This window comes from Muscardinus avellanarius (assembly GCF_963383645.1).
Source record: "Muscardinus avellanarius genome assembly, chromosome: 3".
Lineage (NCBI taxonomy): Eukaryota > Metazoa > Chordata > Mammalia > Rodentia > Gliridae > Muscardinus > Muscardinus avellanarius.
Window position 1 is genome coordinate 114,797,926 of NC_137788.1, and position 12,664 is coordinate 114,810,589.

Genomic DNA, 12,664 nt, shown 5'->3' on the forward strand with positions numbered 1-12,664 from the left:
AGTTGTTCACAGAAGCAGGGAAAGGTCTAGAAGAGCCCACATCTTGGCAAGAGGGACACAGTTCTCAAGGCATCCACCCCAAGCACACCCCTGTCCCAGGAAGGAGCAGTACCACGTGTGCCCTGCGGGTAGCAGTGGGTGGAGCCCGCGCTACTGGTGACTCTGAGAGGTGCCTGCACTCAAAAGCACCCCAAGAGTGGGGTGGAAGGAGCAGGAGCCAGGAAACACCTGGCAGGGTATCAGGAAACAGGGTGGGCAGGCCCCACCCTTCTCGAAGCGCTCATAATTCTCCACCTACCACCCCCATGCCCTGGACTCCTATCATCACCTCCTTCTTGGGGAGTGCACATCTGAGGCATGGCCTCCACTTCCTGCGCAGACAGTCCCCAAACTGCTTCCTCAATCTGGGCCGGCCGCCCAGCTGCTCCAGCACAGGGGTCTTCCCAACCCTGTCTAAGAGCCACCTGCCTTCTCTTTCCTACCCTAAGCCTGGTCCTGTCAGTACAAAACGGGCAGGTTCAGGTAGCTCAGAAGTCACACAGGCCTCCGCTTCCTCCAGACTTCTCCCATCCTCTCTCTCTCCTAAAAAGGTATAGGGAAGCCGGGCTAGGTGGCGCACACTTGTAAACCCAGTACTTGGGAGGTTGAAACAGGAGGATCACAGGTGATCATGGTTCAAGGACAGCCTCAGCTACTTAGTGAGGCCCTTTGGAGACCCTGTTTCAAAATAAAGAATAAAAAATAGGGCAGGGGGTGTAGAATGCCCCTGGGTTCCACACTCAGTACTGAAAAATAATTAATAATAATAATAATAAATAAAGTTATAGGATGAACTGGCCCAGTGATGCATGCCTGTAACCTGGTGCTTGGGAGACTGAGACTGGAGGACTGCAGGTTTTAGCCTTGGTAACTTAGCAATGCCCTTCAACTTGGCAAAACCATGTTTCAAAATAAAATAGGAGCCAGGCATGGTGGCACAAGCTTGTAATCCCAGCGTTTGGGAGGCTAAGACAAGAGGATCATGGCTCAAGGACAGCCTCAGCTACTTAGTGAGGCCCTTTGCAACTCAATGAGACCCTGTTTCAAAATAAAGAATAAAAAATAGGGCTGGGGGTGTAGAATGTCCCTGGGTTACATCCTCAGTACCACAAACGATCAAATAAAATAGTTCAGATGTAGAATGCCTCTAGGTCCAATCACCTATACTGTACTAAAAAAAAAAAAAAAAAAAAAAAAAAAAAAGGTAGAAGGCCTGGCCTACAACACAGGGTCTCAGAGCCTCCAGCCTGACCCAAAGGAAACTGCTGGCCAGTCACCTCCTCCTTCCTTGGGTGGTTCTCCTGTCTCCAGCCCACGAGGCTCACACCCCACCAGCCTGTTAGCCCCAAGAGATACTAATTGCCCGTCTGCCCAACCTCTGTAATTACAGGCTCTGGCCTTGGCCTCCCTTCACCACCTCGGCTCCCTCCTGGACTGCAGAGCAGGCGAGCCTGTGTGCTGGAAGTCCTCTGCACCCCTCTCCAACCGTGGCAGGCAAGGGTGCTTAGCTCAGGAAGAAAAACTTCATCCACATTTTAAAGATGCCAAGTCCTCCTCCAGGGCCCCCAGCCAAGGGTCTCCACCCAGGCGGAGTGTGAGTCATGGCCGGGTAGGGTGCATCGGGAGAGGCTAAAGGAGAGGGCTTGGGGTGAGCATCCCAGGTTCTGTGGCCAGTCCCGTCCCCGGGGAGGGAGGAGGCGATGGAGAAACCCCGCCAGCGCTGGGTCTGCGCCCTATGAAAGAGTTAACGAAGGCGCTGGGCGGCCATTGGGCGTCGAGGAGTTTGGACGAGACCAGGAAAGTTGTTTTACCCCTAAGACCCTGGGGAAGCAGAAAGTGGGCTTGCCCCAGGCCTGGACCCCTCTGGGCGCAGAAACAGCCAGGGGGAGGGAAGGGGAGGTCCGGCGACGGGGAGTCGCTCCTTCCCAGTCTCTCCAGCCCGGGGTTTTCTGAACCGGTCAAGCCCATCAGCCACGTCGCCCTGCCCCGTCGCCCTGCCCCAGCCCCCTCTGCAGCCACATCTGGGATAAAAATAGCCGGTCCTGGGAAGCAGGCAGCGCTCCATGGAGGAAGGCGGCTCCTCCTTCAAGTCTGGCCCCGCTCCCTCCCAAGAAGGATTCCTTCCAGAGGAGGCTGGCGGGGCGGGGGGGGCAGGGGATGCAGGGTCCGAGACCCCCGGGCCCTGCCCCGCCGAGGCCGGCACCGGGGGGCTCGCCGGCCAGCTCCGGGCTCCCGCCACGCACCCCGGGCGCGGGGACCCCTGGCCCCGGCCCCTAACTCCCTGCCCCGTCGGGGGCCGCCGCTCCTCGCGCCACACCTCCCGCCCTCGCCATCCTCCGACTGGGGGTCTGGGCGCCCACCCCGCCCCGCCCGCGCCCCCGCCTCACCTTAGCGCTCGGGGCTCGGCGCCCGCCCCGGCCGCCCCGCCTGGCCCATGCCCGGGCTGGGCGGGGGGCGTCGGCTCGGCTCCCCGCGGGCTCCCGCCCCCCAGCTGCGGCCCCGCGCCTGCTCGGCCCGCTACTTTGTGTCAGTTTCGGCCGCGGTGGGGCGGAAGTGACGGCGCTGGCGGCGGGGCCGGGGGCGGAGGGGCTTCGGGGGAGGGCGCGGGGGAGGGCCAAGCCGCCATCTTTGTGCGGGGCAGGGGGGGTCCCCAGCTCCGCGCGGCTGCAACGCAGACAGACCATCCGGGAGGCTGGGGAGCGCCGGGACTTTTTTGCTTTTTTTTTTTTTTTTTTTTTTTTTTTAATTTGGAAGGAAGGGAAGGAGCCGACCCACACTTCCTTCTCTGCAGAGAGGGAGAGGGAGAGAGCATCTTCTGCCGGGAGGGGCGGAGCGCGCCGGGGACGCGGCGAACTGCGGGCATTTTCCTCCAGCCAGTGTCTCCCTCGGCCCCGTCTCCTAGCCCTCTGCGCCTTCGCACCTCGCCCCGATTCATTTTCCCGCATTTCACTCTCCGCCTCAGTGGCACGGCCCCGGGTCAGCCAGGCCCAGCTAGGTATGCGGCAGTGCCTCAGTTTCCCCTCCTGGCTCTCCCGGGTGCAGGCCCAGGAGCGCTGCGCTCCGCCGCCCTCTCCCCGCCCCCCTGGGTGGAGGCGCGGCCCCTCCTCTAGCCACCCTCTGCGGGCCCTGGAGTCTGGGGAGAAGCCCCAGTGCGGTTACAGAGGTGGGGGCAGGCCGAGGGGACCGGGCGTGGGAGGCGAGCCCCCAGACCCTGCCCCCGCCGGGTGGCCACCGCCTCCACCCCGCAGGTTCCCGCGCCCCAGACGGGCACCCTCTGGCGGCTTCTTTTTGCAACTACGTTTCTAGAGGTCCCGGGGGTGAGAAAACTGGCCTGGGGTCTTCAGGGAAGGAACTTGAGTCCCTGGGCCTCGCCCCCCTCGAGTTCTCGCCTGTCCAGGCAGTCCTTCCAGTTTGGGAGGAAGGTTCCTACCGAGGTGGACAGAGAGGCTGCCCAGGGCCCCGCGTACTAATAATGAGGGAGAGCCTCCAGCCAGCCCTGGCTCTCCGCCGTCCACGCGGGAGGCAAGGCTGTTGTGATCACAACTTAAAGTCCTCCATCTGAGTTGAGGCAGGATTGGCCAAGGCTGGGGCTTTCCGCTGGGCAGGCTTCTGCCCCTGAGCTGGCTCTGGGTCTTCCGGGTGGTGCAGAGCCACCAGCAGCTGGTAGGTGACTGCACCCAGGCTGGCCCCCACCATAGGAGCCACCACGGGCACCCACCACCAGCCATTACCAGCCCTGCAAGAGAAGGACAGAGGGACGATATCAAGGGTCTGCCTTGGCCTCCACTGCCCCTGCCCCCGAGATGGGTGGCAACCAGGACGCTCCCTGAAAGCCTTTCTGGAGCCACAGACAAGGGGAAGGGAATGTCTTCACACCGATGCAGAGAGCGCTCTTAGGAGGGAACCCCAGTAGAATATGGTCTAGCAATTGCCTTAGGGAATTATTATACATCCATTTGCCAATAAGGTCACTAATGTCTAAAAAAGCTCCAAGAAGCCCGGTATGGTGGCGCACACTTGTAATCCCAGCATTTGGGAGACTGAGCCAGGAGGATCATGGTTCAAGGACAGCCTCAGCTACTTAGGCCCAGTACAACTCAGTAAGACCCTGTTTCAAATTAAGAATAAAAAATAGGGCGGGGGGGGGGTTGCGGCTCAAAGGTAGAATACTCCTGGGTTTCATCCCCAGTACAAATAAATAAATAAATAAATAAATAAGCTCCAAGAAGCTGGGCATGCTGGTAATCCCAGTACTAGGGAGGCTGAGACAGGAGGATCGCAGGTTTAAACCCAGCCTAAGCAATTTAGGGAGGCTTGTTTCAAAGTAAAAATAAAAATAAAAATAAACCAGGTATGGTGGTACACATTTGTCATCCCAGTACTTAGGAGGCTGAGACAGGAGGATTGCGGGTCTGAGGCCAGCCTCTGCTACTTAGTGAGGCTCTCTGAAACTTAGTGAGACCCTGTTTCAAAATAATGAATAGCCGGGCCTGGTGGTGCATACTTGTAATCTCAGCATTTGGGAGGCTGAATCAGGAGGATTAAGGTTGATAGACAGCCTCAGCAATTTAATGAGGCGCTTTCTACTCAGTGAAACCCTGTTTCAAAATAAAAAATAAGCCTGAGAACCAGCTTGGTGGCGCACGCTTGTAATCCCCGCACTTGGGAGGCTGAGACAGGAGGATCACACAGGTTGGAAGCCAGCCTCAGCTACTTAGTGAGGCTCTCAGCAACTTAGTGAGACCCTGTTTCCAAATAAAGTATAAAATAGATCTGGGAGTATAGCCCGGAGGGAGAAAGCCCCTGGGTTCCACCCCAGTACCAAAAAAAAAAAAAAAAAAAAAAAAAAAAAAAAGGCCTGAGGGTGTAGTTCAGAAGTAAAGTAGATTGCCCCTGGGTTCCATCCCCAGTACCACAAGATAGAGAAAGAAGGAAGGAAGGAAAGAAAGAAAGAAAATAAAGAACAAAAAATAGGAATTGGAGCATGCTTGTAATCCCAGCATTCTGGAGGCTGAAACCCGGAGGATTGCGGTTCGCGGACAGCCTCAGCTACTGAGTGAGGCCCTCTGCAACTCAGTGAGACCCTGTTTCAAAATAAAGAATAAGAAATAGGGCAGGGGGTGTAGCTTGGAGGTCGAATGCCCCTGGGTTCCATCCCCAGACCCACAAAAAAATTGAAAAAGAAAATAGGAATAGGGCTGGGAGTGTAGCTCAGAGGTAGAATGCCCCTGGGTTCCATCCCCAGTACCACACACAAAATAAATAAAATATGGCCAGGCATGGTGGCCCACGCTTGTAGTCCCAGTATTTGGGAGGCTGAGACAAGGAGGATCATAGGCTCGAAGTCAGCCTCAGCAACTTAGCAAGACCCCATTTCCAAATAAAAAATAAAATAGAGCTGGGGGTATAGCCCAAACATAGAAGGCTCCTGGGTTCCACTCCCAGTACCACACACACACACACAAAAGTCAAAAATAAAATAGGACTGGGGGTACTGTATCTCAGAGGTGGAATGCTCCTGGGTCCCATCTCCAGAACAAAACAGCAGCAGCAGCAGCAGCTCCAAGAATACAACCTCTAAATCAAAAGGGGTAAGCCAGGCATGGTGGCGCACGCTTGTAATCCCCACACTTGGGAGGCTGAGACAGGAGGATCGCACAGGTCTCAGCAACTTAGTGAGACCCTGTTTCCAAATAAAATATATTTTTTAAAAAAGGTCTGGGAGTATAGCCCGGAGGTAGAAAGCCTCTGGGTTCCACCCCCAGTACCACCAAATAAATAAATAAATCAAAAGGGGGAGAGGAGCTAGCGAGAAAGGAGCAGTATGTGGCTTGTAGAGGGAACACTGTCTTAAGAGTTCAAGAGAGGCTGGGTGTGGTGGCGCACCTTGTAATCCCAGCATTCAGGAGGCTGAGACTGCAGGAGGCTGAGACAGGAGGATCATGGTTCATGGCCAGCCTCAGCTACTTAGTGAGGCCCTTTGCAACTCAGTGAGACCCTGTTTCAAAATAAAGAATAAAAAATAGGGCTGGGGGTGTAGCTCAGAGGTTGAATGCCCCTGGGTTCCATCCCCAGACCCGCAAGAAAAGAAAAAAAAAGAGTCCAAGAGAAGCACTGAAGAGGAGAGAGGGGGACCCAGGGACAGAGCCACCGGCAGAGGGAGGTGACAGGAGGACCGGCCCCAGGGAAGCGGTCTCCTACCTGAAGACTTCCGGGCCCCAGCCGGCCACATAGGTGAAGAGCCGGGGGCCCAGGTCGCGGGCAGGGTTGAGTGGGTACCCACAGTTGACACCCATGGAGAGCCCGATGGCCAGCACCAACAGCCCCACCGCCACGGGCTCCAGCCCCTCGGGCACGCCCTTGTTCCGTTTGTCCAGGATGGCCAAGATCCCCACCAGCAGCATCCAGGAGCCTATCACCTGAGGTTGGGAGAGGCAGAAGGTTGGGATGATCCTCCCTCATCCGGACGCTCCTCATCACCCCCTGCCTTCATCCATGCACCAGCAGCGAGGGACTGGCTGCAGGGGTGCCCAGGCAGCACTGACCCCATATTATACCCAGAACCCGAGCCGTAACCGGGGGTCCTGTGGGTCCCAGGGCTAGGGCTGGGGCTCTCCCAGGTCTCCCCTCACACCCACCTGATCCAGGAAACCGTTGCCGAGGGAGAGATAAGAAGCAGGGTAGGTGGCAAAGATGGAGGCGGTCTCCCTGGGTCCAGTCACGGTCAGGTTACCCCCTGTGTAGTTCTGCAGGGCATCTTTGGGAGAGGGACACCCAGGGTTCCCGCTTTGCTCAGCCGGGCTAAGCCATTCCAAGACACCCCAGAGCACACAGGGGCCCCCAGCCCATAGCCCTGGTTACCAAAGTAGAGGATATAGGTTACTCCGGAGGCACAGAAGGCAGCCACCAGCTGCACCAAGAAGTAAACAGGAAGGAGTGTCCACGGGAAGCGCCCCAGGAGACACAGGGCCAGCGAGTAAGCGGGGTTCAGGTGAGCTCCTTCAGGATCAAGGAGAGAAAAACCAGCATCCATCAAGTGTCCCTGTGATCACACCTGCGATCCCAGGACTCGGGAAGCTGAGACTGGAGGATCGAGGGTTTAAGGCCAGCCTCAGCCACTCAGCAAGGCCCTCAGCAGCCTAATGAGACCCTGTTTCAAAATAAAAAAATAAAGCAAGTGTGGTGGCACACGCGTGTCATTCTAGTACTTGGGAGGCTGAGACAGGAGGATTGCAGGTTTGCGGTCAGCCTCAGCTACTTAGTGAGGCCCTCCACAACTCAGTGAGACACTGTCAAAACAAAGAATAAAAAATAGGGCTGGGGCTGGGCGTGGTGGCACACGCTTGTAATCCCCGCGCTTGGGAGGCAGAGACAGGAGGATCGCACAGGTTTGAAGCCAGCCGCGTGCGCTGGCTTAGGAGACCCTGTTTCCAAATAAAAATGTGAAAATAGGTCTGGGAGTGTAGCCCGGAGGTAGAAGGGCTTCCAGGAACCCCAGTACCACCAAAAAAAAAAAAAAAATATATATATATATATATATATATGGCTGGGGTGGAGCTTGGAGGTAGAATGTTCCTGGTTCCATCCCCAGTACCAAATCAGTACCAAAAAAAAAAAAAAAGATTGGAACTTGGGTCTGTCTGCGCTCTCCAGTGCTGCGCACGGTGTCCCGAGGCTCTGCCGAGCACACTGGTGCGGTGTGTGTCCAAGGGGCAGGCAGGTGAGGTCCTGGGCAGACGGCAGGCGTGAGGCTCCAGAAAACAGCACCTGTGTCAAGCCCTGCCACAGAGCCTGCCCAGGTGAGCCAGGACCAGAGGATAGGGAGGGCTGGGTGAGGTCAAAGGCAGATCTCAGACCAGGACACCCTTCTAGCTCCAGGAGATAATGCCCATGAGTCAGCAGGGGACATGCCTCTCGCCACGGCCAGACGTGTGTGCCCACACACAGATCCTGCCCCATCCGACAGCCAGCCTCACCCCTTACCTGAGACGTTGCCAGCCACGTAGATGGCTATCGTCACCGCCAGAGAGCCAGCCAGAAACATGGTGAAGAAGTTGCCTCTGTCTTCTTCACTGGTGACAGCCTGCGCCACGGCTCCCTGGGTGAGGAGCTAGCAGGGAGAACGGAGATGAGGGGCAGGGAGCCCGGGAGACCCACGGGAGAGAGGCTGGGGGCCGGGCGAGGAGGCAGCCGAGACCAGCAAGAAAAGCAAAAGAAGAAAGGGAGAAGTGGAGGAGAAGAAAAAACGGGAAAGAGCCAGGTGTGGTGGTGCACACTTGGAATCCCAGTACTTGGGAGGCTGAGACAAGAGGATCGCGGTTCATGGTTCGAGGTTTGCCGCCAGCCTCAGTGACTTAGTGAGGCCCTTTGCGACTCAGTGAGACCCTGTTTCAAAATAAAGAATTAAAAAATAGGGCTGGGGGTGTCGCTCAGAGGCAGAGATTCCCTAGATTCCACTTCTAGTACTGCAAAAATATAAAATAAAATAAATAAAATAGGACTGGGAGTGTAGCTCAGAGGTACAATGCCCCTGGGTTCAATCCCTAGTACTGCAAAAAGAGAAAAAAAGAAAGAAAGAGAGAGAGAAAGAAAGAAAGAAAGAAAGAGAAAGAAGGAAATAGAAAGAAAGAAAGAAAGAAAGAAAGAAAGAAAGAAAGAAAGGGAGAAAGAGGAGAGGTCAAAGGAGAGATGAGAAAGCCAGGAACCAGGAGAAAGCAGGAGGGAAGACAAGAGGGAGAGAAAAGAGAAGAGACTGAAGTAGGACCCCAAGAAAGAGAAACAAGGGTCCAAGCAAGGACCAAAACCTCTGCCTGCCCCCCTTCTTCCTCTCCCGAATTCTGCCTACCAAGAGCACAAATACACCCAGGAACTCTGCCAGGCACTGTCGGGCCACGATGCTGCGGATCCGGACGTGGGCCCTGATAGTAGCCAGGGACTGAGCGAGGGACATGGCGAAGGTGTCCTATCGCCGTCCACGACTCCCTCTGTCTGCGTAGGCAGGCAAATGGCTGCTAAGTACAGGGGAAAAGATAAGAAAGAGACTTTAAAACCAATTAGCTTGGCTCCTGAAAGCAACTAACATGTGTCCGTGGGTAAGCCAGAGCGCAAAGCTCCCGGAGCATGTGTGGCTGCTAGATAGCCATGTGCACAGCCTGCAGTGTGCCGGCTCTGGCTCTCCTGCCCTTCACCTCTGCCCTCACAGGGCTAGCTGAGCTACAGGGAGCCCAGGGTTCATGTGTGTGTGTTTCTGTGTGTGTGTGTGTGTGTGTGTGTGTGTGTGTGTGTGTATGTGTTACTGAAGGTTGCGCCTAGGGGTGCTCGACCACTGAACTCTTGCTGCTTCTTATTTTGAAATGAGGTCTCACTAAGTTACCCTGCACTGGCCTGGAACCTGCAATCCTCCTATCTTATCTTCCCACTGTAGTGCGATATTATACATGTGCCATTGAGCTGGGCGTGGTGGCCCATGCTTGTAATCTCAGTACCTGGAAGGCTGAGACAGGAGCCTTGAGAGGCTGGAAGAGGAGGATCACACAGGTTCGAAGCCAGCCTCAGCCTCTGAGTGAGGTTCTCAGTAACTTTGTGAGACCCTGTTTCCAATAAAACATATGCATGCACCACTGCGCCTGGCTAAGCCTGCTGTGTATGTGTGTGTGTGCATCCAGGGATAGTACCCAGGGACATTCTACCTCGGAGATACACCCTCAGCCTCCACCTACCCTTTTATGTTGAAACAGTGTCTCACTAAGTTGCAAAGTCTGGTCTCAAATCTCTTGTCTCAGCCTCCCAAGTACTGGGATCATAGGTGTCCTCCATGACACCCAGCTACATTAAGTCCCTTGGTCTTAAATGTTACAGTGAAATATGTTGCGGTGTGTGAGGGGAGAAATAATCCACCCAGCACAACCACACAAATAGAAAACCCACGGGTTCTTGTCCTGATCTAAGGATACGTATACATAGCTCGGACACTTGCTGAAGATTTAAAGAAGTTTATTAAAAAGATAGAAATAGAGAAGACAGTTAAAGCCCCATGCAAATGGCATGGGGGGGGGTTCGAGCCAATTCACCACCCAAAGATACAGCACAAGGACTGGAGTTTTTATACCCATGACCTCCATCTTGTTTATGTAATTCTGACGTAGTGAACGTCCCTGTAAGGCTCCTCCCCCAGCAAGGAGTGGCAAGGTGTCTCCATTCAGGAAGGTTGACCCTTCCTACAATCTTAGCTAGCTTATCTAATCATGTAGATCTATCTTTAGACAGAGAAAGTCCTAGCTCCCCTCTCCTATTGACTTGCTAATTACTTTTCGCTAAGTCAATCTAAGTTTCAATCGCAGTTTGCTTACTGACCAAAGCCAAGCCTTTCTTTCTCCAGGTCTGCCATTTTGACATTATTATTATTATTATTATTTTTTTTTTGTGTGTGTGTGTGTGGTACTGGGGTTCCTGGAAGCCCTTCTACCTCCGGGCTACACTCCCAGACCTACTTTTACATTTTTGTTTGGAAACAGGGTCTCCTAAGCCAGCGCGCACGGCTGGCTTCGAACCTGCGCGATCCTCCTGTCTCTGCCTCCCAAGCGCGGGGATTACAAGCATGTGCCACCACGCCCGGCCACAATTATTATTTTTATTTATTTATTTATTTATTTATTTTTGCGGGTCTGGGGATGGAACCCAAAGTCTTTTGACCTCTGAGCTACACCCCCTGCCCAATTTTTTATTCCTTATTTTGAAACAGGGTCTCACTGAGTTGCAGAGGGCCTTACTAAGTAGCTGAGGCTGTCCGCGAACCGTGATCCTCCGGTCTCAGCCTCCCAAATGCTGGGATTACAAGCGTGCGCCACCACGCCCGGCTTGACACAATTATTTCTGAAATATATCTATTAATAATCAGAGCTTTCTCAAATCTTCCTAAGCCATTTCCAATACTGGTACAGAGCTGACATCTCTGGTATGGGTTTGAGTTGGTGATATTGCTGTAAGCTCCGCGTATGGAAGATCGAGCTCTAAACTCTCCCTTTTAACATAGGAGCTGGAATCTAGAAGCAGGCTGAAATATTGGGGGGGGGGGATGTTCTAGGGCTTGCTGGAGATGCCCTGGATTGTTACTTTAATATAGGATCTTGGACCAGGAGAGTATCGTGAGGCAGAGAACCTGGCGCCTGTCTCCACTAGGAACCAGACAGTTTGAGCCCCCATTAACATTACCGCGGCTCCTCTCTCTTTATCCAGGGGGTGGAAGCCTGGAAAGGCAGCCCTGGGGCCCATCATTGGGGGTCTGGTGCTGAGGCCCTCCGATCCCTTTGGATCTGGGGACAATCAGACTTCCAGTGGTCCCCCTGCGCCTCGGGCAGGGCGCTGGTGGGCGTTCTTAGCCTTTTGAGCGAGGGCAATGGCTTTTGAAATGCCCTGGCTCTCCACACCTGAAGCAGACCTGAGCCTTGGTTTCTATGGGGGCAGCATGCCTCTGTACCTGGGTTCCAGTGGAACTGGCATTTAGACACGTGGTCACCCGGATTTCCTCATGGCGTTTTTCCTCCTGTTTTTCTCTTTTTAAATCTCCATTATAGTGGACAGAGCTAGCAGCTGCACTAATTGTCCCAGCCTGGGTTGTAGTGAGAGTGGCTGATGGACCAGTTTGGCATCTTGCTGATTTGGTTCTAATTGGTCTTTAGATTTTGTTTCAGCCAAGGCTGCCACCATAGCTTCAATCTTGCACTTTTTAAATAAATCTGGGTAGTCCCATAAGTAGAAAAACAACTGAAGATAAGCTATCTCTGTCCATTTACCCTCCTTTCTACAGAATAGATCTAATTGCCATATGGTAGTATAATTTAGACTTCCCTGAGGGGCCCGTGTCTCCCTCCCCTAGCTCATACTGTGGCCATACTTGGGTGCAAAAAAAAAAAAAAAAAAAAAAAAAGGGAGCTTTCTTCCTTAACATTTTGGTGTCAAACTTTTCCCATTTTGGAGAACACATTCCAGTGGAGATCCAGCACTCACTTTGGATTGCTGGGATTCCATCTGAGAGAGAAAGGGTGGGGTTTTAGTGGCCTGTCTGGGCAAGGTCGCCCACTCTCCCCAGAGCTTCCTACTCAAATTCCAACTAATTACCCTAGCATTTAGGATATTGCTAGAATCTCATCTTAAGACAGAGAGAGGTCTGTGTGGCCTTTCTTTGTCCGGATGAAGTTCCCTGCACCCCTAGAGCTAGTGGCTCAGCCGGGGGGCATCCAGCTGGGACCCCATGGAGCAGTGAAGTGGTGTCACTGTCCACCACAAAGCCAGTGCAAGCTTGAGGTTGTAGCCACCTCCCTTCTTCCTTGCAACTGAATTTTCAGTGTGCCTATCCCATCTCTCAATGAGGTTTTAATTTGCTTCCCTGAGAATATCCTCCAATTTCTGGAGGGGCCTAAGAATCCCGAGCCACCAGCCTGGACCAGGCCCGGCCTCCTCCTGAGCTTCCTCCCCTGAGGGCTTCCTTATGAAAATGGAGCTGCAACTGCCTGTTGAATGCCAGACAATGCCTCCTGGGTGTGGCCATTCACCTAGCAGACCTGCCAGACAGTTAGTTATCTGGCTGAAACTTTTACTAGGTTTTTTCTTTTTCTTTTTCTTTTTC

The 12,664-nt window shown here is 53.9% G+C and overlaps 1 protein-coding gene across 1 annotated transcript; it reads right to left on the reverse strand.

The window, feature by feature from the left end:
- Positions 1-3,576: 3,576 nt before the first annotated feature.
- On the reverse strand, positions 3,577-8,989 carry AQP10 (aquaporin 10; the record flags this gene model as incomplete). The annotated part of the gene is made up of 6 exons (XM_080691585.1): positions 3,577-3,775; positions 6,241-6,458; positions 6,678-6,796; positions 6,901-7,038; positions 8,023-8,149; positions 8,885-8,989. The coding sequence occupies 6 exons, from the start codon at positions 8,987-8,989 to the stop codon at positions 3,577-3,579; spliced, it is 906 nt and encodes a 301-aa protein (XP_080547711.1).
- Between the last annotated feature and the right edge of the window lie 3,675 nt (positions 8,990-12,664).